This window comes from Hemicordylus capensis, chromosome 1 (genome assembly GCF_027244095.1).
Source record: "Hemicordylus capensis ecotype Gifberg chromosome 1, rHemCap1.1.pri, whole genome shotgun sequence".
NCBI lineage: Eukaryota > Metazoa > Chordata > Lepidosauria > Squamata > Cordylidae > Hemicordylus > Hemicordylus capensis.
The window spans coordinates 267,231,920-267,254,713 of NC_069657.1; the positions used below are offsets into that span (position 1 = coordinate 267,231,920).

A 22,794-nucleotide genomic window follows, 5' to 3' on the forward strand; every position below is an offset into this window, starting at 1 on the left:
TTCTAATAGAGCCTTGCTGAACCAGGGGTCTTAGTAGCATGATGTCCAGGTACAGTCAGTTAGTAGGTGTCATGGGATGTCTGCAGTGCTGGCAAGTGAGGATTGATTTGCATAGGCTGTATCTGCCCTGCATTTGACCTTGCTGGATTCTATTTGTTCCAGCATTGTTCCTAGGAGCAAAGAATTGTTAAGTTCTTTGTGGTCTCTGTGCAGTCACACTTGTATGATCTGTGCCTGCACAGAGCCTCATTCAGAACTTTCTAGATTGCCGCCTCTGGAATGTTGGCATAAGGCAAGCCATGCCTCTATGGAATGAGCGAGTGAGCATGCCCAGTTGGGCCTGGCCCATGCCTCTCCCTCAGTAGTTCTTCATCTTTGCAGCAGCATCGTGAAGAGTGGTAGTAATGATAGGAGCATCCCCAGTTGAGACCACTGATGTCCTGAGTGTGAGTTAGATGGGAAGTCCAGTATGTGTCACAAAACTAAGTCCAGGAGGCTGGGAAGTGGCTGTCTCAAAGACTCCCAGTTGTGACAGGGTTCTCATGATGCATCTTGAGGGTCTGTGACAGGTTCAGGGAGTATGGCTTGATCCCAGGGGTCAAAGTGTGGGAACTGTGGTAGGTGGACATCAGCATTGAGAGGGTTAGGGAGGGGCAGATTCCAGAGGGGTAGCTCTGCTACTAGTACTTCCTGCTTCCGCCTCCATGCACATTATTAGTCCCTCCTGTTCAGCCCGCTCCCTTCCATCCCCTTTCTCTCCTCCTCCTGACCCCACCCCTGCCTTTCGGGCAGCCGCCATCTCTGTCAGCTACATCTCCCTGCTGACATCAGCAGGCGCCATCCGGCCACCTGTGCTGCTACCTTCAGGCCCTGAGCTCACGCTGGCACTGCTTGGCCTCCTTGCACTTGCTCAGTCTCCTCCCCACTCACGGTAAGCCTGGGGTGCAGGCGGCTCAGTCCGACACCCATATACTTACACATATATAACTTGTAAAAGTAGAAACAGTTGGCTTTAAAAAAATTGCTGGTGATAAGATTTGAATGCACTAAATTTTGCAACATAGTCAACGTGGTTTTGTTGCATCTAGTTTATTTTGACTAACTTTGACTAACCAATTATAACTTGGAATCCAATCACGATAAACGAGTATGTCTTCTTCCCATATCTTAGATTGAAGCACATTTGGATACGCTGATAAACGAACAGGCTTCCTACGTGTTAAATAGAGTGGGCCTAAGTTATATGTACAATATTGTACAGCAACACAAACCAGAGCAGGTAAGCAGTAATTTTGGAAACCATGAATGCCATCCTTTTCAACATTAAATTATAGGTAAATAGTTCTAGTGTGGTATAATTAAACCTGATGACATGCCAAGAAAATACAGATGAATTGCTTCTTTTTTAAAATCACATGTACAGGAAGCCCTCCAATATCCGTTATAGCCCAGAATGGGGTTATGTTCTGGGAAAGTCCCCGGAATGGGGAATCTGCAGTATTAGAGTGCTTCACCATTTAAACCTCCCTGCCGATCAGCTGCTGGTTAGGGAGGTTTAAAGTTTAAATGTCCACTCCCTCTGCTTCCAAGCTGGTGTGCGGGGAGGCTTAAAGAGGCAGCCCAAGTGGCTAGGACAACTTTTATTTTTGAGGGGGCTAGAAAAGCACGACTAGACGAAATTACCCTCCGTGATAGCAGTTCTGTCCCCTGCCTCTCCCTAAGCCTCGCGTCTCTCTCCACCAGAGAAGTCCCTCCTGTTCACAATGGCTTCCTTGATCCAAGCCTCCAGCTCACCTTCTCCCCGTTTAGCTCTCTCTGACTACCTGGCATCTAACTAACCTTGAACTGCCCCCCACGCCCCACAACTGCCTGCCCCCTCCTGCATTCCGAACAGGGTTTCCTTGGCCCTCCTGCAGGGGTCTCACTACTGCTACTGTCACTCAATCTCCTGCACAGACTTACAACAGTTTACAAACCTTTAATTCCAAAACACACATAACACCACAAGCAATACTTTTTAAAAAGAAAAAAGAAAGAAAGGCAAAATGTTACAGACACATGAGTCAATCGATTTCCGTAATATTCATGCACATTGTTTCAGTGGATATTCAAGCACCACTGATTATTTACAGGCACATCACAGCTTTCTAGTATGCTGCCACATATCACCATAGACATTCTTGACAGCTGTTAAGAGTAATTCTTTTAATTTGCTGTCTTTTTAGGGCCCCTTGGCAAATGTACCCAGCATGGATTCTATGTCATTAAAAGCTGCAATGGTAAGAGACTACAGTTCCTATTTGTGCTGTTAAGTATCACGCTTAAAAAAACACAACAAAAACCCAGTAAAAGGTATTTTGATAGCAGGCAGCATTCAACCCAGTATCTCTCTGAACAGATTATGTTTGGTTCATGCTGCTCAGACGAGGTGGGGGGAGAGGGCAGGCATTTCCGCTCATTCATTGGTGACTCTGTGGATGGGCAAAAGCGTGTGGAGCATGCCCTCTAGTGGTCACTTTTGCATGCTCTCCTATTTTTATTGCAAGCGGTCTCTGTAACCTGAGTCAAGTCAGCTCTCTGAAAGTTTTAGAGTTGACCGAAAGGAGGAGGCGGCAGCTGCAGGAACCCTCCCCGCAACTGTGCGCCCCACCTCTGAGTCTACTGTGAACAGCTGGTCCCAGGTGCCTGCAGCCAGAGATCAACTCTACAGCTGTTTAGCAGGGGTGGGGAAGAACCCTCCTCCTCCTGCTGTAAAAAGCCAAGAACCAACATCGTGTGAATGTGCATGAAAGAGAGAGTCCAGATTCAAGCCATTCCTTGTCGGCCTCTCCCCACCACCCTCTTCTCCTCTCTCTCTTTGCAAGAAGAAGGCTTCCTGAAAAGAATAGTTGGGGAGGGGATATATAGAGATTTCCATTAGGAAAAAAATCTGCATTTCCCCCCAATGCCACAAGTGTAACTCTTACTATTCCCATGAGGATGGAGACTGTATTGCATTTTTTCCAGTCAAAGAGCTCCTTTGGCAGACATGCTAAAATGAAGTGAGAACTGTGATGTGGAATTGTATTCTCATTCACAGACTGTCTGCCCAGGCATTGAGAAAACAATGAGTGAACTCCAGCCCTGTTTCCTGAGGCTGCCCCTTGAGCATCTGCATTCCAACGGAGGGACCCTCTGCTTCATCACTTGTACTGTATTCATATCTAGACAGGAATTGCTGGAAACATGCAGCTGGTTATTTATTTTGTAGGCTGGTTTTCTTCTTTGCATTTCCCTCTTTTTGTAATGTTACTGACCACTGTGATTTAATCTCTGCATTGTTTTACTGGATTTCTATCAAAAACATTTCTACCCTGTATAGTCCAAGTGGTGTACAGGGTAGAAGTGATTTGTATTGAAGTAATTAGGTTGAAACTATACAAATTTTTTCTTTCTTTCTTCTCACTGTATTCCCTGGGATGGCTATTTCCAAAAATATAATAGAGGTTAGGGAAACTAGTTTAAACATTTTTACATGTAAATATTCATACATATCACAATTGCTTCTGTAATGCTGTCCTATATATGTAATTAGTTTCTGCTAAATTGAAGAATTACATTTATATTTCCTGTTATTTAACAGCTGTTATCAAAAATTCTGTGAAGAGGGAAATCTTTAAATTAAATTAAAAGCTCAATTTTTAATATCATGGGTAAAATTTGAAATACAATTTGATGGTATTGTACAAGATTGTAGTAATGCAAATTTTAGTTGATCTTTAAAATGATGAGAGTCCCAGTTAGTTATTTCATTTTCTCTATTTTTTTTCTTATTGTCTCTTTTTGTTGTTGTTGTTGTTGTTTTGTTTTTGTACAACAGGTTTTGGATACCAGTCATGAATATCTTTTAAATTGTCATATAATTGGTGTGTAAGGTTTGGGAATTCCATCAAGGCTCTGTGGGTTTTTTGTGTTGGTTTTTTGTGTTGGTTTTTTTGTTTTGGGTTTTTTTGGGTTTTTTTTGTATAAGTGATTTGTAGAAATCCAGTAAAACAATGCAGATATTGAATCACAGTGGTCAGGCACATTAAGAAAAAGAGTGAAATGCTAAAGCAGCAAATGGAAGCTTTGGTCTGAATACTCTATACTCTTATGATGTAGCACTGTAGATTTAGCTGCTCAAAGATGGTGATAAAGGATTGATTGGTTGAGTTTAAGAACCCTTCTCCTTGTCTTCAAAATAAAGTTTTGTTTTGGTTTTAAGTATGTTCCTACAGTTCTTTTGTAGAAAAGACACATAGATGCCTGGATCTCCCAAGCAGATGCTTGTTGCCTACTGTCCTTGGAGCATGTGGGGAAGGGTTTGGAGAGACACCGCCCCATTTGGGGGGGTTAGAAAAAAAAGTGGGGGCAGAAAGATTTGTGGCTTCAAATAATCTATAAATATAGCAATAGCAATAGCACTTACATTTATATACCGCTCTATAGCCGGAGCTCTCTAAGCGGTTTACAATGATTTAGCATATTGCACCCAACATTCTGGGTACTCATTTTACCGACCTCGGAAGGATGGAAGGCTGAGTCAACCTTGAGCCCCTGGTCAGGATTGAACTTGTAACCTTCTGGTTACAGGGCGGCAGTTTTACCACTGCGCCACCAGGGGCTCATTGCACACTGTCTTGCACACTATCTTGCACACTGTCCCATTCAGATCTTGTTACACCATTGTACTCATCCTTTCTTGTACCCCTTGAAAAAAATGTTCCAGAGGGACCATCAAGGTTGCAGCCCAGTGCCTTTTGGTTTGGCAAAAATGAGTAGCAAAGAATCATACTGCTGCCAGCCATTATCCAGTGAAGGCAGAGCAATGTATTGGTAGGATAGTCTTATAGAAGTAGGAGCATGACTGGTCCTAGGCTTTTTGAGACTCTAGATGAAGTTTGACTTTGGCACCCAGCTGAGACATGCAGAGTTCCAGCTTTAACATGAACTGTGCAGGCTGCTCATTCACGAGGTTGAATGACCAACCTGCACAGATGATCAGCAAATGACTAGTCTGCACTGATTGGAGGCTACAGTGAGAGTGAGTTCTGAGGCAATTGTGGGGATTATTATTTATTTTATTTTATATTATTCCCCTCCCCTGCCCTGTCAAAAGGCTCTGGGTGGTGCACAACAACAAAAAGCAAATAAGCAATCATTTAAAACATCAACTTGAGACAATATAAACACCATTTTAAACCATTTAAAAACAGTTAGACATTTAAGAACAATTTAAAAACCTTGGAAGTCCAGACCAAGCAAATAAGTTTTAAGGGTTCTCTCCAAGGCCAACGATGAACCCAAGCTATGGATTTCTGTCAGGAGTGCATTCCACAGCCCAGAGGCATCTACAGAGAAGGCCCGGTTCCCATTCGCCACCAGACGTCCTGGTGGTAAGTGGAGACGGACCTCAGATAACATCTCAGAGATGAAAAGGTGCTGCTGTTAATTTGAAAATCCAGTCTGAGGCCATTTCTTTTTGGAAATGAATGCTGAGACTGGCAACTCATATTCAGGAGAGGGAGTGCAGCTTATGAGACTAGCTCTTTATGGGGGCAAAGAAGATGGTGTATTTTGTGCAGAATGTCCAGGCCCTTTAGGGAGCAGGGTGCAGTATGACTTATCACATTCTTGCCCCAGTGTTGAGTACTTCAGAGATGTATAATTAGCAGTGCTATATTTTGGCATTGTTTATGCACCTCACCCCACCCCCCAATAATTATTTTTGATTCATCTTCATTCATAGTGAAATAAGTGCTTCCCCATCTCTGACAACTTTTAAAAAGTCTTTAAAGACACAACTGTTCACCCAGGCTTTTAACTGATATTGTTTTGATTGTTTTAATGTTGTTTTTATTATATTGTTTTAGAATTTTAAATTGTGTTTTAAATTTCTTGCTTTTAAATTTTTTGTTTTTGTTTTTAATTAATGTTTTACTTTTTAACCTTGTTGTAAAGCGCCCAGAGATGTAAGTTTTGGGTGGTATAGAAATATGATAAATAAATAAATAAATAAAAATATTTGGGGGGGCACAGGAAACTGTGGATGAAAGGCAGGATTGGCAAAAATTGCCCCTTCCCCCTTGTGCAAGCAGAATGTCTTCCATTCATACAAATAGTAGTTTGAATGTTGCCCACTGTGTGTTGTTGGTAGCATTTTAGAACTTAGTGGCTGGTGTAATATGCAGTCAGAACCCTGATGCTTTTGAAAACTCGCGGCTGCACAAGCAGCAATACTGCCTTTATCCTCATTTGTGACAAGGACAAATATGGTAGTGCTGCTTGCCCAGCTGTCAGCTTCTTAAAGTGACAGGGCTGTCTTCCAGCTCGCCTACACCCCTGACACAGAGCTCTCCAGCTCTGTTAGACTGTGCCTGAGGTCAGCCAGTCTCAGTTCTTGCTTCTCTTCTGACTGATCCATTGTACAGCAGTAAAAGGACATCTTACTCCTTTTTCATTCATTGAGACATGAAGTTTTGTGCTCTGTTTGCAAGAGCTGAGCCACACTGTGCTTTTTTTTTTTTTTTGGTTGTGTATTGATATTTTTAAAATCTATTTTTTAGATATTGAACAAAACCAGATATACCACTATTTAATTTATTTATTTATTTGTTCGATTTCTGTACCGCCCTTCCAAAATGGCTCAGGGCGGTTAACAATTAAAACAAAACCACTACACTTCATGCAAAATAAAAATATTCCCCAAAGCATTATGGAAGATGACAACACAGTTTGGTGCAGATGAACAGTGATGACTTTTAAAAAATTATTGACTCTTAAAGCTGTTTCACATAGCAAATTCTTGGCTTAGAAATTGATCCTAATAACTGATGTGTTCAGTGTTACCTTAGGCTGTGTCAGCAAAACACTCAACAAATTCCATTCTGGCAGAACAGTCCCATTGTGTTCTTTTAGAATGCTTTATAGCTAGTCTTGATTTCTGTTGCTGAAGTGAATAGAGTTGTACACAGAGACATTTAACACATTTATTTTTATTTTGAGAAACTGACACACTATCCCTCGAGGAATTGTGATAATGGGACCCTCTGTTGCATCTCTTGAATTGCTCAGAGCCCATGCGTAAGAGGATGAGCCCCCTTTCCCCCCATGGAAGGCTGGCTGCAAAGGCCAGGCTATGGCATGGCAACCCCAAGACTTTCCTCAGCCTCTTGGGGCATCTGACCTCCTTCTGCAGGAGCAGCTTAAAATCCTTCATGAATGGGAATCTGGGCCACATGATGCTTTTGGAGAACAAGGAGAGGCAAGGAAGAGGGACATCTTGGCAGACAGGATAAGGACAGGGAGGACAGGTACATTTTCTGGGCCAGAAAGTAGTACTATGTGCACCTTCACTTATTCTATATTGAGTGACGCTGGGGGGAGGGCAGCAGCCTTTTTACTCGAACCTGGACTTATTGTGAAAACCTCCAGCTGGATTTCGTGTTTGTGAAAGAAAGCTGTACCATAGAGGACACTGGTGTCCTGTTCACATTGCCTAACCCAGGTTATCTTTGGTTTTACATTAGGTCCATTTTGATCGTTATTTGTCTGCTCCGGATGGTCTGTTCATGCCGCAGATAAACTTTCTTCTAAGTGCAGCTGTCAAGTAAGCATTGGGATTCTTACTTTTCTTTTATTGTGGTGGTGGTGGTGGTGGTGGTGGTGGTGTGTCTTGATATTTGGCAATGTGAATCTACAGGCTCATATATGACCAACGTCAGTGGCCAACATCTGGAATAATGCCACTTGTGTGCAGTCAAAAGAAGCACGTGTGCAGTGGCTGCATTCCCACTTTGGAAGTGTCGGCACTTAGTCACATGGGGGAAGACTGCAAGTTTTGCCAATCTCCCGTTTCCCTGAAAGGCCTCTGTGCAACCCTGCAGGTGTGTCCATCCTTAGGGACATATCTGCAGGTTGCACAGAGCATTTCTGGGGGAGGGGGAGATCAGTGAAAATGCCCCCCCTGAGTGAAAGTGAGCACTTGTTGCTGAAGCAGGAAACCTGCTGCCCCTGCATCCATCTTCTCTGATGGTGATTGCAGATTGCCATCTGCGGAAATGGCAATGTACCCGCCCACAGAATTATTTCTGAGCTGTGATGGAAACAGCAGGAGGTTCTTTGTTCTGAGGCACTTTTGCCTCCAGGCTGCTTGGCAAAGGTTTTTCTCTTCCAGTGTCTGTTCTTCAATCAGTGTTGTTAGGTTGGTTGCACCCATTTCTTATTTTTGTTTGGGTACATGCCCCCTTCTCCCTTATACAGGGTTGGAGATGTGCACAGAACTGGTTCAGAGGCCCATTATGGACCTCTGAACCAGTTTGAAAGTCCAGTGGTTCGGCTGGTTTGAAGGTTGCGGGGGGGGATAACTTTAAGGACTGGGGAGGGTGCTCTCCCTCCACCCCCCACGCTGCACCTCCCCTGCTGGAGCTGTCTTTTAAAATGGACCCTCGGGGCAGCAGTTACCTCCACCACCACTACCACCTTCGAACTGGCAGTCGCCGGTTCCATCTTTAATACAGGCTAACAGTTTGATGGCAAATGGAGAACTCCCCCTTTGCCACCAAAAGGATGATGTGGGGATGAGGAAGTGGTTGATTTATTCACACCAATAATATGATGAAAAACTGCAGCCCTGCTTTCATCATAATTAGCAAGTGGGGACCCATGAAAATTTTGTGGGGATAGGTTCTTGCTTCCACTTGCAATGATTTTGGTGGTGAAGGAGCAGCACCATGTTGTGGAGCTGGGGAACTTGGTTCAAAAGTGTTAGAGGTTGTTGATTTTTACCCACAATAGGTAAAACAGCAGAGCACTAAGGAATGAGCACACACTCCAGTTACAGAGTAGGTAGCAGAGGATGGTTTGGATATTGCAGCTATTTAGAGAAAACACTTGGAGATCCTTGTGTGACTAAACACTAAACATTTATTGGTTAAATACACTTAAACAGGAAAGACCTATATCTAATCTAAAGGACGACATAGTGGATAGGTAAGGGGAGAGAGAGAGAGAGATGTTTCCATCTGCTCTCTAGGAGGAAAGGAAGGATTGTGACTCAGCACAGGAAGTGCTGCAGAGTCAGTTCAGGGGTCATAGAGTAGGGACATATAGGGAGTCCCTGACTCACTGTCTCTACTCCCAGTGCCCCTAGTGGTCATTAGGACAGTTGGTGCAAAAGGTCAATGCACTGAAAGTTCATCTCCAACAAAAAGAACACGAGTGTGTGCATCCTCAGAGCCCCAAACACACACACCCCACCACTGCAACTGCCTCCCTACCATAACGGGTAAAGGTATTCCCAGCACCACGAGGGAAGTACTCATGTGCAATGCTTGCCCACATCAATGGGGTGGTCATTCTGACTTACCACTATTTTTCTTTGTGAGCAAAGACACAGATGCTGAAGCTTACTAATAGATGGATCTTTGAGTACTCATATAACAGTTTCTTTTTTCTTTTTTCTTTTGGCTAGACAACAGATAATAAAATTATCCACAGAACTAGTCTGCAGAGCCTACAGTGAAGTATATTCAGCTGTGATGAATCCAGACAATGAATATAAAGATCCAGAAACTATATTGCACAGATCTCCTCATCAAGTTCAGGCTCTTCTCTCCTAATAATATCACTCAAAACACTATTTTGGTTTTTATCAAAGTTTAAGATCAGGGTATAGCCGAGCAGCTGCAAGATAAGCAGTGATGATTTTATTTTTATCTCATTGGCAGTCTGCTCATTACGGTACACTTAGGCTGCAGTTGTGCAGGCAGTTAGTCTGTTGGAAACCCCATTCATGTCTGTGAGATTTGAGCAGCCTTTTTATGTGCAGGATTGTAGCCACACTGGTAGATTTTTGGTAGAGATGGGAGCAATATTTAGACTCAAACTATTTTCACATTATAAATTGAAGAAGCTTTATGATAACAATCCAGGTTTGTGGGGGTGGGGTGAGAATAACTGATAGATCTTTATTTCTTATTACAATGATTGAATAAACACTGTAACCCAAGCATTGTTTTGTTCTGATGATGTAGAGAGAACAAAAGTCCCACTAATCTGTCCTTGAAATTTAGGTAGAGGAGAGGTTAGCCTTGAGGAAGGTTTGTTTGTTCTGTTTAAATGCCCAATATTTGGATGCTTTGATTAGTCACTTTCTGCCATGGTTATTCCTGGCCAAATGCCCCCCCCACCCCCATTTAAGTCTCAGATAATCTAATTAAGTCATTGACCAAATGATACTTTGGAGCTTGACTCTCCTAGCAAGAGACTAGAAGTTCAGTAAATTATGTGGATTAGATATTTGTTGGGAATTAGAGGGGCGGAGTTCCAGAGAACCTGGAGAAGCCTTCCAGTCATGGGAAAAAATCTGCCTTTGTCCCTTCAGAGTCAAAGTGGGTGGGTGGGGCTTCTGCACACATCAGTGCAGGGCGATCCTCGTGGGCACGCTCTCTGGATGCCGGACTGAAGTACAGCATCCCTCTCTTTTAATGTCCAAAGAGGGCCTCATGCCTAACTTCAAGAAACTTTTGAATTTTTGGCAGGTTAGTTAAACTCATTCTATATTTCACTGACCATTTATAGTGGTAAATTACTGTTGACTTTTAGTTTAAATTATATTTCTAGATCATAAGGATGTTGAAGGATGCACACAATTTGTAAAGGGTATTGTGAATATGTAAGGATACATATTTTAGCCTCCTTTTCCACAACAGGAAAAATGTATATAAATATACTTTAACTGTCTTATGTTCTTTGACTTTTTTTGTAATATATAAAAGAAAAATAAATTATTCAATAAATACATTTAATCAAATTTACAACTACATGCATACCGTAAGTCAAATATACATGGTATTTTTATGCCGTTGCTATTTTAATTGGATGTATTTTATCTTTCTGCTTTTTGTAAACTACCTTGTGGAAGATTTTGTTGAAAGGCAGTCCAAAAATATATAATAAATGCAAAAGTATGTATTTTTGTTGGGCTATGGCACCTTTGACAGATGAAGAAAGACTTGGCACCCCCCCGCCTGGCACGATCACAAGCTATCTTAATCACCAGTATGATATTGCTGCGAAGAGGAACAACTGATTTTTTGCTGTATTAGGTGTGGCATTTCCAGTAGGCATATAAAGTATGAATATTATTCAAAGCACTGGTAACAGCAGTGCTCTAAGCCAGGGGTTCTCAACCTGTGGTACTCCAGATGTTATGGCTGGGGATGATGGGAGTTGTAGTTCAGCAACATCTGGAGTACCGCAGGTTGGGAGTCCCTGCTCTAAGCCATATAAGAGCAACTGGATGTGCAGCATTCCAACACCGGAACGCCCATGCTGATGCTGTTAAGCACAAGCAGTTGCATAAGCAGCCCTGCCACAGTTGGCCCCATTGTAGCAAAGAGGGGGGAAAGCCTGTGGTAGTGCTGCTTGTGCAGTTGCTCGTTCTTAACAGCATCAGCATGCAGCGTTCTGGCACTGGGATGCTGCATGCCATGCTGGCCACCATTTTCAAAATAGGACTATTCTAAGCTTAAGTTATTTGAAGCTTAAGAATTTAGAAAGTCAGCAGCAAATTCCAAAAAAATTAGAGCTTGTTCGTAAAGCCACAGAGTTGACAGCCAGACATCTTTGGAAGGTGCTGGCACTGCCACTGAAGGAAAGCAAAGATAAAGTGCCCTTTCCATGCCCAGCCTAAGAAGTGCTATAGAGAGTCATACTTGCTTAGCCACAGAGTCCCTTTGACCCTTTAGAGGGTGAAGCCAAAACAGTGGCTGCCAGAACATCTGGCACTTCAAAAATTGCAAGTGCACATCTTGCGCGCGCACACACACACACACACACACACACACACACACACACACACTTGCTGTTCCTTTTGCCTAGCCGGGTGTGACAGCTGCTCCAAAGACTGCGTCTCCCAAGAATCATCTGATAAATGCAGCTGCTGCCACTGAAAATGCAGATCTCTGTTTGTTAATAGTGTGTGGTTTTGTAAAAAAAAAATTAAAAAAAAAATCAGCTTTCGGACATATGAACTGGCCAATTATTGCCTGTTAGAGACCCGCTCCAAGTAGTTTGTTAGAGTGAACAACTCTATTCATTCATTCATTCATTCAATTTATATACCACCCTTCCAAAATGGCTCAGGGTGGTTTACAACAAGGTAAAAACAAAACAAGTTAACAATTTTCATCTGTCCCAAAATTAACTCATAGGGCAGTGGGGACAGCAGGCTTTATTTGTGGCAGGATGCACTTGTAGCATCATGAGATTTTGTGGGAGCTTTTTTAAGATGGCAATGCCACCTTTAGAACACCCTTCTTATACTGCACTGTTGGTCTATAACTGCTTATTCATTGGGTCTCTCTGGTGATCTACTTAGTCCACAGTGGAAATAGTTCCATTGCACACCATCTATGGACAAGATTGGCAACACCTCTCGCATCACCATCTTATACATGCCCAATGTCACTTTTCTATTATTTGAAAAATAATGAGAAGTGTCAATGCATCACTGCAAAGTTGAATACAAATATGATGGATATTTATATACCGCTTTTCATCAAAACTCCCCAAAGTGATTTACATAGATATAAATAAATAACAGTTGCAGCACTGTTTCACACTTCTGTTAAGTGTCTTCCACTCAATGGAGCAGCTGGCTTCTGTCCACTGTAGAATACTGTAAAGAAAATGTTTTCCTGAACTTTGAATTCCAGGAGTGGGCAGAAAACGTTCCTAAAGAGAATGACGTCATTGGTGACAGATTTGGCTCAAGCAGCAGAATGCTTATCAGCATTCAAGGGGCCCTTTAATAGTAGCTTTGTAAACGACTAGCATGGATGGAAGTGAGCCATTTCCTGGAAATCAATGTACTTTTCTTTTGACTCTGACTTCATAATATGCCTGTCCTTGAAAACAAATGGCACAATAATTAGTTTTGACCGTGGTATGGAGAGAAAAAAATACATGTCACTTTTACTTCTTCCATCTTTTCTAAGAAGAAATTTGTGTTCATGGTGAATTTGAATTAGACTAAATAGAAAAACTGAACACTTGAAAAGATTATCATTGGACAAAACCAATTATTTGGATGTTTTATTAGAGGATGCACCTTAATTATTAGCTAAACAACACATGCTTTTAAGATAAGTCACAAATTAAGAGCTTGCTGTGCTGCTTTGGATTTTGCTGTTCCATTCCAGGAATAGGAGTTTCGACAGTGGCTTATTCTGTCCATTAAGGAAAGGTAAATGCAGTCACCATGCTGCTATAAAGAACAAACATCTAGGAACAAACTGAAGAGCAGAAGCCTATTAATTTTCATGGTAATGCTCAAGATAACAGGCGGGGATTCTTTTCCTTTAGATGCATCACATTAGGATGTTTCCATGGCTTCTGTTCTCAGCTAGTGAAAACCAATGTCTTTATGAAGTCACTGATTAGAACTCAGCATGCATGCCTATGAGTTCAAATAGAGTTCTCTGCATTTTTCATCCATTTAATTTGTTTGTTTAAACGTATAGCTCACCCTATTCCAAAGACTTGGTGTGGGGACAGTTAATGAACGAAAAAGAACACTAGAACTTATGAGCAATGTAAACGATACACGATTCAAGCATTAAAATAAAATCCACTACTAAGCAACTTCTTGCCAGCTTCTGTCCCTGCCCTCCAAAATCCAGTCCAAACAGATAAGGCTTCAAACAACACTTCGGAAGGATGTTCATGGTTGGACCCTGCCTTATACATCTAGCGCAGTATCGGCTACACTGTCTGGCAGTGGCTTCTCCCAGGTTTCAGGCATGAGTCTGTCTCAGCCCTACCTGGAGATGCTGCCAGGGATTGAACATGGGGCCTTCTGCCTGCACAGCAGATGCTTTACCACTGAGCTATGACCCCATCCTCTTGTGCCCCAGTTAGAACTTCAAAGCAGTTTTCAAGGGCAGCTCTGTGCATGATGGCGACAAGAACATGGACTATAGGTGCCAGGTTACATCTGACAAAAGTAAATTCTATCTTCCTCACCAGATGAAAGTGAGAGAAAAGTACACCTAGCCACACCCAAACCTGGCATTCCAGACTCGGATTAATCCAGAAGTATCTTGAAGCAATGGACCTGACTGAGTAGGGGTGGCATCCCAGCCCTAACACATACATATACAATGCCTGCCAGTCTTCATTACTTTGTGTCTGTAAACAACTGCAATTAACACCCATCCAGGCTATAAACACTATTCTGCCTGGATGGCATTAATTTGTGAAGGGATGCTAAGTATTGGCTCTCCTTGCTGCAAATTCTTGCACAGCTGGCTGACTTAATTGCTCATCTGGTTACTACTTTTTAACCAGTGAACTAAATTAGCTGTAGGTCCAGTTAATACAGCATCTTGTCTCCCACCATGTTAGTGCCCATCACACTGAGCACTTGTTCAAACACCTTCTCTCATATCTTGACTTCCAGCTTCCAGAAATAAACTCTCAACCTTAAGGTTGTTGGAACAGACTACATCTCAAAAGGGATCCGGCCCTAAAATCTAACCCTTGAGTTAAGACTGAAACAGCTTATTGTTGAGATAAGTGTAAGGACAAAAAGAAAAGCACCAGAATGCTTCACCTATTCCTCCATGTGGGGTTTCCCCACTCAAGGGCAAGAGCTAGAATATTCTCTAGAGCTCTAAAAGTTTCCAAAAGCTGTTCCGTGCGGATGCAGATCTGTGAGCATTTGCACAAATTACCAGATGAAGACCCATCAGTAAGCAAAAAAATTTTCATCTCTATCTTGGATTTTCATCCAAGCCAGAGAAGAATTTTGGGGCCATATTTTTTGCCTCATATTGGAGGCAAGCATTATGGGCTGCCAGAATTTGTATTTGTAGGCCAGGAAATACAAAGTAAGTGAAATCACACTGGTCTATCAGATTACTGCTGCAATGAATGTTTCCACATCTTTATCAATGAGGTCAGTAGGATGATCCATTTCAAAATCAAAGGTGAGAGCAGCTTGTCCACATGTGTCTTGCAATGCTAGCTGTTTCACTCTGCGTTTGGAGAAATAGTCTAATTTTACAGTCTGTCACCAGATGGCACCAGAAGTCTGTGTGTTGGAAAAGTCAATATTTCAGCAGACTCTCAGGAGTCCACTTTTGCAGGAGTTCTAAAGTTGAGAAATAGGTTTCCATTATGTACCCCCAAAAGAGCTAGATAAGTTCCCCATTCTTGATGTGGCCATTGCTCTGGCTCTGAAAAAGGATCACCACAGATCTGTCACTCCCTTGGAGGGAGTAATTAAAAGTGTGTAAACACTTTCTGTCTGCACCCCAAAAGCGTTTGGTTTCTTCTGTGGTTTTTGTGTGTTTTTTTTTGAAAGTTCTTAAACTGTATAGCTCAGGAATATCGGTTGTTATGCCTGAGGTCCACATTTCCATGTTCCTCCTCCTCTCCAGCCCAATACTGTGGATACTGTTCCTTATTCTCTGCCCTCAGTGTCCATCAACATCTTGCTTTGTTGCTGTTGGTCTCCCTGACCTGGGCTCATTGCTCAGCTCCTTTCTAAGCAGTTGCCTGAACCTAGAAACATGTCACGTGTAGGCACAGCCTCAGTGTCTCATTCTTTTCCTTTCATGTGACACTTCCCGTGGCCAAATGGTCAGGAGTGTTTCTAGAGCAATATCTAGAAGGTCTGTGCCTCTTGCCACAAGTCTCCTTGGCCCTTGGGGCATAGCCACAATTGAACAAAGGGAGGACAAAGGCCCCTGGGTCCCTGCTGGCTGGATGGCAACGTGCTCTTATGCCTCTCTGTAGGAGGAGGTTGGGAGGGCAGGGACCCATCTCCACTTTTTGTCCCAGCACCCACACCAACCTTGCTATGCCCCTGTATCCATCCTTCCAGCACTTGCTTGCACTGGCTCAAAGCAGAAGGACGTAGACTGAGGGCATGCTAGGAAAAGAAAAACCCCATCCATGGGCTGCTGCCCTCTATCTATCTGTCTAGTTTATATACTGCCTGACTCCAAAGGCTCTAGGTGGGTACAATACAATAAAAGCAGAATAAAACAACCATCAAAACAACAGTTTAAAACATTCACAGATTACTAAAAGCCGGGCTAAAAAGATGCGTATTAAGGGATCTTTTAAAGGCGGGTAAAGATGTTGAATCACGATTGGAATCCCCTGCTAACTGGGCAAAGTGGCACCTTTTTAACGTGGTGATTCTCTTTATTTAGCAGGGGGAGAGTAACTGGCCCTACCCAACCCCAGCACAGCATCCCTCCAATGGCTGTTGCTGGTGTCTATCTTGTGTTTCTTTTTAGATTGTGAGCCCTTTGGGGACAGGGATCCATCTTATTTACTTATTGTTTCTCTTTGTAAACTGCCCTGAGCCATTTTTGGAAGGACGGTATAGAAATCAAATGAATGGATGGCTACAGGGAGCACATTCCAGAGCCCAGGAGGGACTACAGAGAAGGCCCGCTCCTGAGTCGCCCCCAGGCAAGTCAGCGGCATCTGGAGATGGACTTCTCTCAAGGACCTTAATGTGTTGTGGGGATCCTACATAAGAAGGCGCTCTCCCAGGTAACTCGGTCCTATGCCGTTTAGGGCATTAAACGTAATCACCAGCGCTTTGTATTTCACCCGGAAACCTATTGGTAGCCAGTGCAATTGCTTTCTCCAAGAAACCCTGGAGACCAATCTAGCCACTGCATTTTTGACCAACTGAAGTTCCTGAACCACATACAAAGGCAGCCCCACATTGCAGTAATAAGTAATCAAGCCTAGAGGTTACCAGAGAGTGCACCACAGTTCTGAGATCATTATCTTCAAGGAACTACTATTACTATAGTAATGCTGTCCTAGATAAGAACATAAGAACAGCCTTGCTGGATCAGGCCCAAGGCCCATCTAGTCCAGCATCCTGTTTCACACAGTGGCCCACCAGAAACTTCTAGGGAGCTTACAGGCAAGAGGTATGTGCATGCCCTCTTTCCTGCTGTTGCTCACCTGCAACTGGTATTGAGAGACATTGTGCCTCTGAAGCTGGAGATGGCCCACAGCCACCTCAGATAAACACCTGAGTTCTCTGTCTTATTCCAGGGGATGCGAATAGTTGCCATACATTCTTATTCCAGGCTCATCACAGCCCTGTTGAGTAGGTTAAGATGTGGATCAACTTGGGGCTCCCACAGCCAAACTCAACACTGTGCCAAAGGTAGCTTAATAATTAGGCTGCCATACCTATGGGGTGTGTTTGTAGTTTTAATATGGATATTTTCTTCTGCATTTCAACCTACATTAGCACGCATTTAAAGCACACCATTACATTGCAATGAAATAGGTCATACATACATTATTGGTGGAGCTGCACAAAATTATAACAAATCTGAGCTAAGATAATAGGACAAATCACGAATACTACAGGCAATCACTTACCCTTGGACCCTAAGCTACATTTACTGGGGATGGTCAACCAGGAAAACATTCCAGCACTCAGGTGACAACTAATCATGCTTCTCATACTAGCAGTGAGCCTCCAAGTAGCATTGAAATTGAAGAATTAAAACACCCCTAAGTAAAAGGCTGGTACAGCAACATGTAGGACATATTCACCGTGGACAAAATCTCAGTGCAGTTAAGCACGGAAGCTAATCCCAAATATAAGAATGACTTAATTGAAAAGCAGTTCCCCTTTTTGACACAAACAGACTAAAAGTGCAACTATGCATTCTAGTGCCATAGTGCATCCTCATCGGAGATATACCCTCATAACAAAATTGATACCTGTATTCTGCAGCTTTAGAAAGGAACACCCTCTTAAATGTTTTGCTGTCCCTGCATCTTGTCCTTTTTTTACATCAGTATTCTTTTTTAGCTCCTGTATGTAGAAACAAGGGATTCCAGTTTATGTCTAAGTTGAATTGAAAAAGAAATTTAAAAAGCAAATTATAATTGCACTGTCAAAATCTTTAAACACATTAAAACAAATGGAGGAAAACCACTATTTCCGTAACACATTTATACAATGTACTGTATACAATTCCACAGCGTTATGCGTAGTTATAAGTACCACAAATTATGCAGTCAGGTTTCCCGCATTTGGGGAGATCGCAGGGGTCAGCACACCTGCAGTGCAATGGATGAGCCTCACCCTGGGGAAACCTTTATGATCAAGGTGTCTCGCTTGCCAGGTAATGTGTAGCAAAAGATGCCATAAACGAAAGAGAAGATACAAGCAAAACCCGAGGCTCACCTGTTTCATCCAACAAAGGGGACTTGGTTCAGGCACAGGGTAACAATCACATGGCCTGTTAATGTACTTCTGATATGATTACAATTCAACCAATAACACAGCAATAGACCAACAAGAAGCAAGTCACATTGACTACTCTAGTATAAACAAACCTTTAAGGGACAAATGTCTGTTGTATTTAAACAGGAATTCAAGGGGCAGGAGATCTAAACTTTGATCCTACAGTGTTGAGCAACACGTGTTTGCAATGCTCTTTCCTCGGAGTTTCACCTTGTTTTTGAAATGAGGCTTCAGTTCCTGAAGGCCACAGCATGAGTTCACTGCCGCCATATCGTACAGGAGGGCCACAACATTAATGCACAGACTGCAGGTACAGGTTATACTGTATTTACCTGAATACAAGATGACTCTAAATTTAAGATGAGCCCCTTTTAAAAAAAAAGGTTAAATACAGGTTATACCTATAGTTACCCAAACAGGACTCTGAATTTAAGATGACCACTTGACTTCTAACATCAAAGAACTTGGAGGGAAAACCTAGTCTTGGATTCAGGTAAATACAGTATAAACGAAAAGCATTGCCAAGCAAGATGACAATCGTGGACAACAATGCATTTGGGTTGTTTACAAGCATCCTGTCTAATCACTGCCAGTGTTGTTATTGTGCAAGAACTTGTGAGCAAATGTTCAGTGACAAGTCTTCAGCTAGATGTGCCAGCACTGCTCCTGCTTGCCTCTTCATAACAATACAAATATCTGGGACCTCGATGGTCCCTTCTCCCATGCAGGAGCCATACAGTGGGGAAGTGCCCTGCCTCCAAAGCCTTGCCACCGCCCGAGCAGGGGTGTAGCCACCAATGAACAAAGGCCAATGGGCTGTCGGGGGGGGAGTTTGCTCCACCCCACCCAAACCCAACTGGCAAATGAAGCACTCGCCGGCTGTGAGAGGGAGATGGGCACCAGTTCCGAGCCCAATGCCATCCATGCCCCCTGCATCAATATCAGAAGCGTGTTGATGCGGGGACCGTGACCAGCATGGAGTATGGAAGCGCCACTGGTTGGTCTTGCCCAGTCAGCGAGGTGAGCGCTTCGTTCATCGGTTTCCTCCCTCTCTCAGTGCAAGGGGCATGGCCAACACGGGTCTCAACAGGTCGGCGGCAGTCGTGAAGGCAGGCGGCAAGGGGGCTGCTGCGAACCTTCCTACAGCACTGCCACCAGGGCTGCAATCCTAAACATGCTTACTAGGGGGGAAATCGCAACAAACACTACTAGACAGACTTCTAAGTCAACATCCGTAGGATTGCTCTGGAAAGCAATCTCACAATTTTCACAGAAACAGAACAGTCTCTGTGTGCACGCACGTGTGTGTAAAATAATTTGTACTGCAGTGCAAATAATAGCCAAGGGTGTCTTTGACTGCATTCGATTTAGCAATCCTAACAGCAGCAAAATTTGGACAAAGTACCAAATATTATGTTGGGGGGGGAATTGTTCTCCAAAACAAAGAGATTTTATTTATTTTCTTTTTCTCCTGTCCTTCCAACAAGGCAGTATGTGGTTAAGGTGAGAAATAACGACAGGCCAAAGACAGTTGCTGAGCAGCAAGCTGAGCCCCAAGTCTTCCACTGACACTCTGCTCACTACATCACCAGCCTGGGGTGAGGGAGATCTGCCGCTGATGCAAGCAACCGAATGCATCACTGAATCACTGCCCTCTCTGTCTTTTGGTGAAGGAAGGACCATTGTATGCATCTGTGGATTGGGTACAGGATTTATCTAGATTTATATTTGCTAAAACTCTCTGGCAACTCGAGGTTTCAGCACTTTCCCCTGTAGAATCCACCCATTGACTGGCTTGAGTAGTCTTGGATCCATTTTGTTACCTCTTGATCAGAGGCCATGGACGGTCTTTTCCCATATGAACACCCCTGCTCATTTAGATCACCCTCTGGAGGTTGTCTGCTCTGTACCCTGCTCCCGTCCACTGGTGCTCAGTACCATCTGTTCCCATTCAGCGAGTGGCTACACAGGAAAGAGACTTTTCAGTAGTGGTGCCAAAACTGGAATTCTCATCTTGGGGAGACTAACCCAGCTCCCTCATTCATGGATCTTCTGCAGGCATTTCAAGATAGTAGATAACGAGTTTGATATTTTATGTATGTATAGAATTTATACCTCAATTTTCTGCAATAACATGCCCTGTCTAACTTTGTTATGCTTTTTACTGAATTAATGAATGCTTTATTATGGTCATTGACCCAACATCACAGAAACAAACAAAACACAATAAAAATAGTAATGCAAAACACCGATACTCAAATCAGCTCAGATCTGATCTTACATGCGGCCACGCAAAATTTGGCCATACACAGTGTTGTAGATACATAGCGATCAGCTAATTAAAAAATTGTATATCCATCATTGATTCTAACAGGAATGTTTGATAAAAGGGGGGAGAGAAGAGAAATACGAATATCTCTGCAAAATGAGCAGTATAGAAAAACATGAGTTACAGTTTTGATGCTCTGCCCACAAGGACAGATTCGACTGGTAATAGGGATTTTATGGTACCAGCCCACCAGTAAAGCAGATGGGAGTGCATTAAATAATGCAAGGGAGAAGGCCCTTCTCTGGGACAAGGTAGCTACATTCATTAGATAGTGGGCTGGTTTAGGGTCATTCGTGAAACTATCGAGAAAGTTTCTTGCAGAGATTCGTGCTAGGTCACTCTGCTTCTCAATGTCCGCTTTACGTTGTTTTATAAGCCCTTTAGCCACATCAAGGCCCAGAGGAATTAGAAATTGAGGGGAGAATCCATGCTTGCCCAACATATCATAGAGTCGTTTACACCAGCTAGATTGGAAGCCGTCTTCCAAAACAAGAAGGGCTAGTCCTTTGGGACAGAACATGATTTTCATCCAAAGATTAAATACGTGCTTCCAAACCTTGGCCACCACACTTGTTAGGCCGGCCTCCAGCAGTAGAATGACATTGGGCACACATCTGGGGGCCGAGAATAGAAGACGCAAGAATTTAGATTGGACCACCTCCCTTTGTTTAAAGGAATGCGGGGCACAAATAGCAGCACCATACATCAATTGTGAGAGCACTTTAGCCTCATAGACCTTAAGTGCAGCTGGTGGCCACCTCTGTGAAAGAAACACTTTAAAATAGCAGAGGCGACCCTCTTCTGAGCATTAGTTGCAACATGCTCACAGTGGGCTATGTTTTTTTTACTGCTGTTGGCTGAATGTTTTAATGATGTAGCTGTCCTACTATGCTTTTCATTTTACTGTTTTATACAGTTTTTATGCCACCTTGGATGGATACCAATAGATCCACGGATACTTACTTACTACTATTATTTATATACCCCTTTTCAGCAAAAGTTCTCAAAATGGTTTACAAAGAAAAAGAAGATGGATAGAGAAGCAAGGTATAAATCATTTGCAATAAATAAAATGGCTTAGCATACTACAGGCATGGCACAACTGTTTTATTCCTGTTCTTTGCTGGTGGAACACTGTGGTCCAGATATGCGAGCTGATTTACCAATGGTGTTTGCTACAGAGGCTCTGCTCAGTATTTGATTAGTGTGGATGAAGCCTGGAACCTGTTTTCAACCCCATGGCTCACAGACTTGAAACAGGCAAAGTCATAAGAAAATGCCTCTGAGCTAAAGCAGAGTGCCTGTATAACAACCACCTGCTGAACAGACTTCTGTTGAAAAGTTATCTGCACATGTTAATAAACCAGCCCTTGAGTCTTGACATGTTTTTCTTTAGAAATTAATTGTACGAAGAGTTCTGTTTTCAGTGCAACAGAGTGGACTTTCTCACTTTCATGACCCTTGCTGCCCAAACTCAAGGGGTGAAATGGAAATGTTTTAGACATTTTTACATTCCAGTGTTATTTGTAAGTATTACTGCCTGCACAAGATCATGTTGTTCTGATAGTTCAACCACATTTCCCAGTTTGTCTGGCCTGGCCATGTTAAGTTAATAGACCAGTTCTTTCACATTTCACTCACAGTATGATTTTTGGCCATCTGAAATGCATAGCATCCCAGTTCTGTACCACAAAGAAGCACAGAACAGGCATCTAGCGATCTAGTAAGGACCAGGTCTGCCATGTAAGCAGTATGGATAATTGCATACACACAGAGAGCAGTATGGATCATTGCATACACACACACACACACACACACACACACACCTGCCTTGGCTGAGAAAACCACCTGGCACAATGAAGCTGCAGATTGGACACTGTAACAAAATCCCTGCACCCACTGAATATAAAGCTCTAGCTCCTTTGGTTTGCAACTCTCCTCAGTTTGTGTTTAGCAAAACATTGCAATCAAAATGTTGCAACCTTGGATGCCCTGCAGAACAGGGACAACTTTGTAGTGATTGGCTGGGCCCTGACTCCAGGAGTGCCTGTGTCCCAGGAGGCTCTAACTCCAGAAGGAGCAGGTACACAGCTTGGGAGTGCTCTTGGATCCAGGCCTCACCTTGGTATCTCCAGTGGCT

At 43.0% G+C, this 22,794-nt stretch overlaps 1 protein-coding gene and 1 non-coding gene across 3 annotated transcripts in view; one reads left to right on the plus strand and one right to left on the minus strand.

Moving 5' to 3' along the window:
• The window catches only part of COG6 (component of oligomeric golgi complex 6), a 46,741-nt gene extending 35,749 nt beyond the window's left edge, over positions 1-10,992 (plus strand). For both annotated transcript variants that reach the window (XM_053284976.1, XM_053284977.1), the window contains 4 exons: positions 1,172-1,279; positions 2,226-2,279; positions 7,548-7,627; positions 9,491-10,992. In XM_053284976.1, the coding sequence (XP_053140951.1) occupies positions 1,172-1,279; positions 2,226-2,279; positions 7,548-7,627; positions 9,491-9,638 (390 nt within the window). In that variant the 3' untranslated portion in view covers positions 9,639-10,992. The remainder of the gene's footprint in view (positions 1-1,171; positions 1,280-2,225; positions 2,280-7,547; positions 7,628-9,490) is intronic.
• A 7,054-nt stretch (positions 10,993-18,046) lies between these two features.
• On the minus strand, positions 18,047-18,212 carry LOC128341418 (U1 spliceosomal RNA). The gene has a single exon (XR_008314417.1). It is a non-coding gene; the product is annotated as a U1 spliceosomal RNA (small nuclear RNA).
• Positions 18,213-22,794: the final 4,582 nt, after the last annotated feature.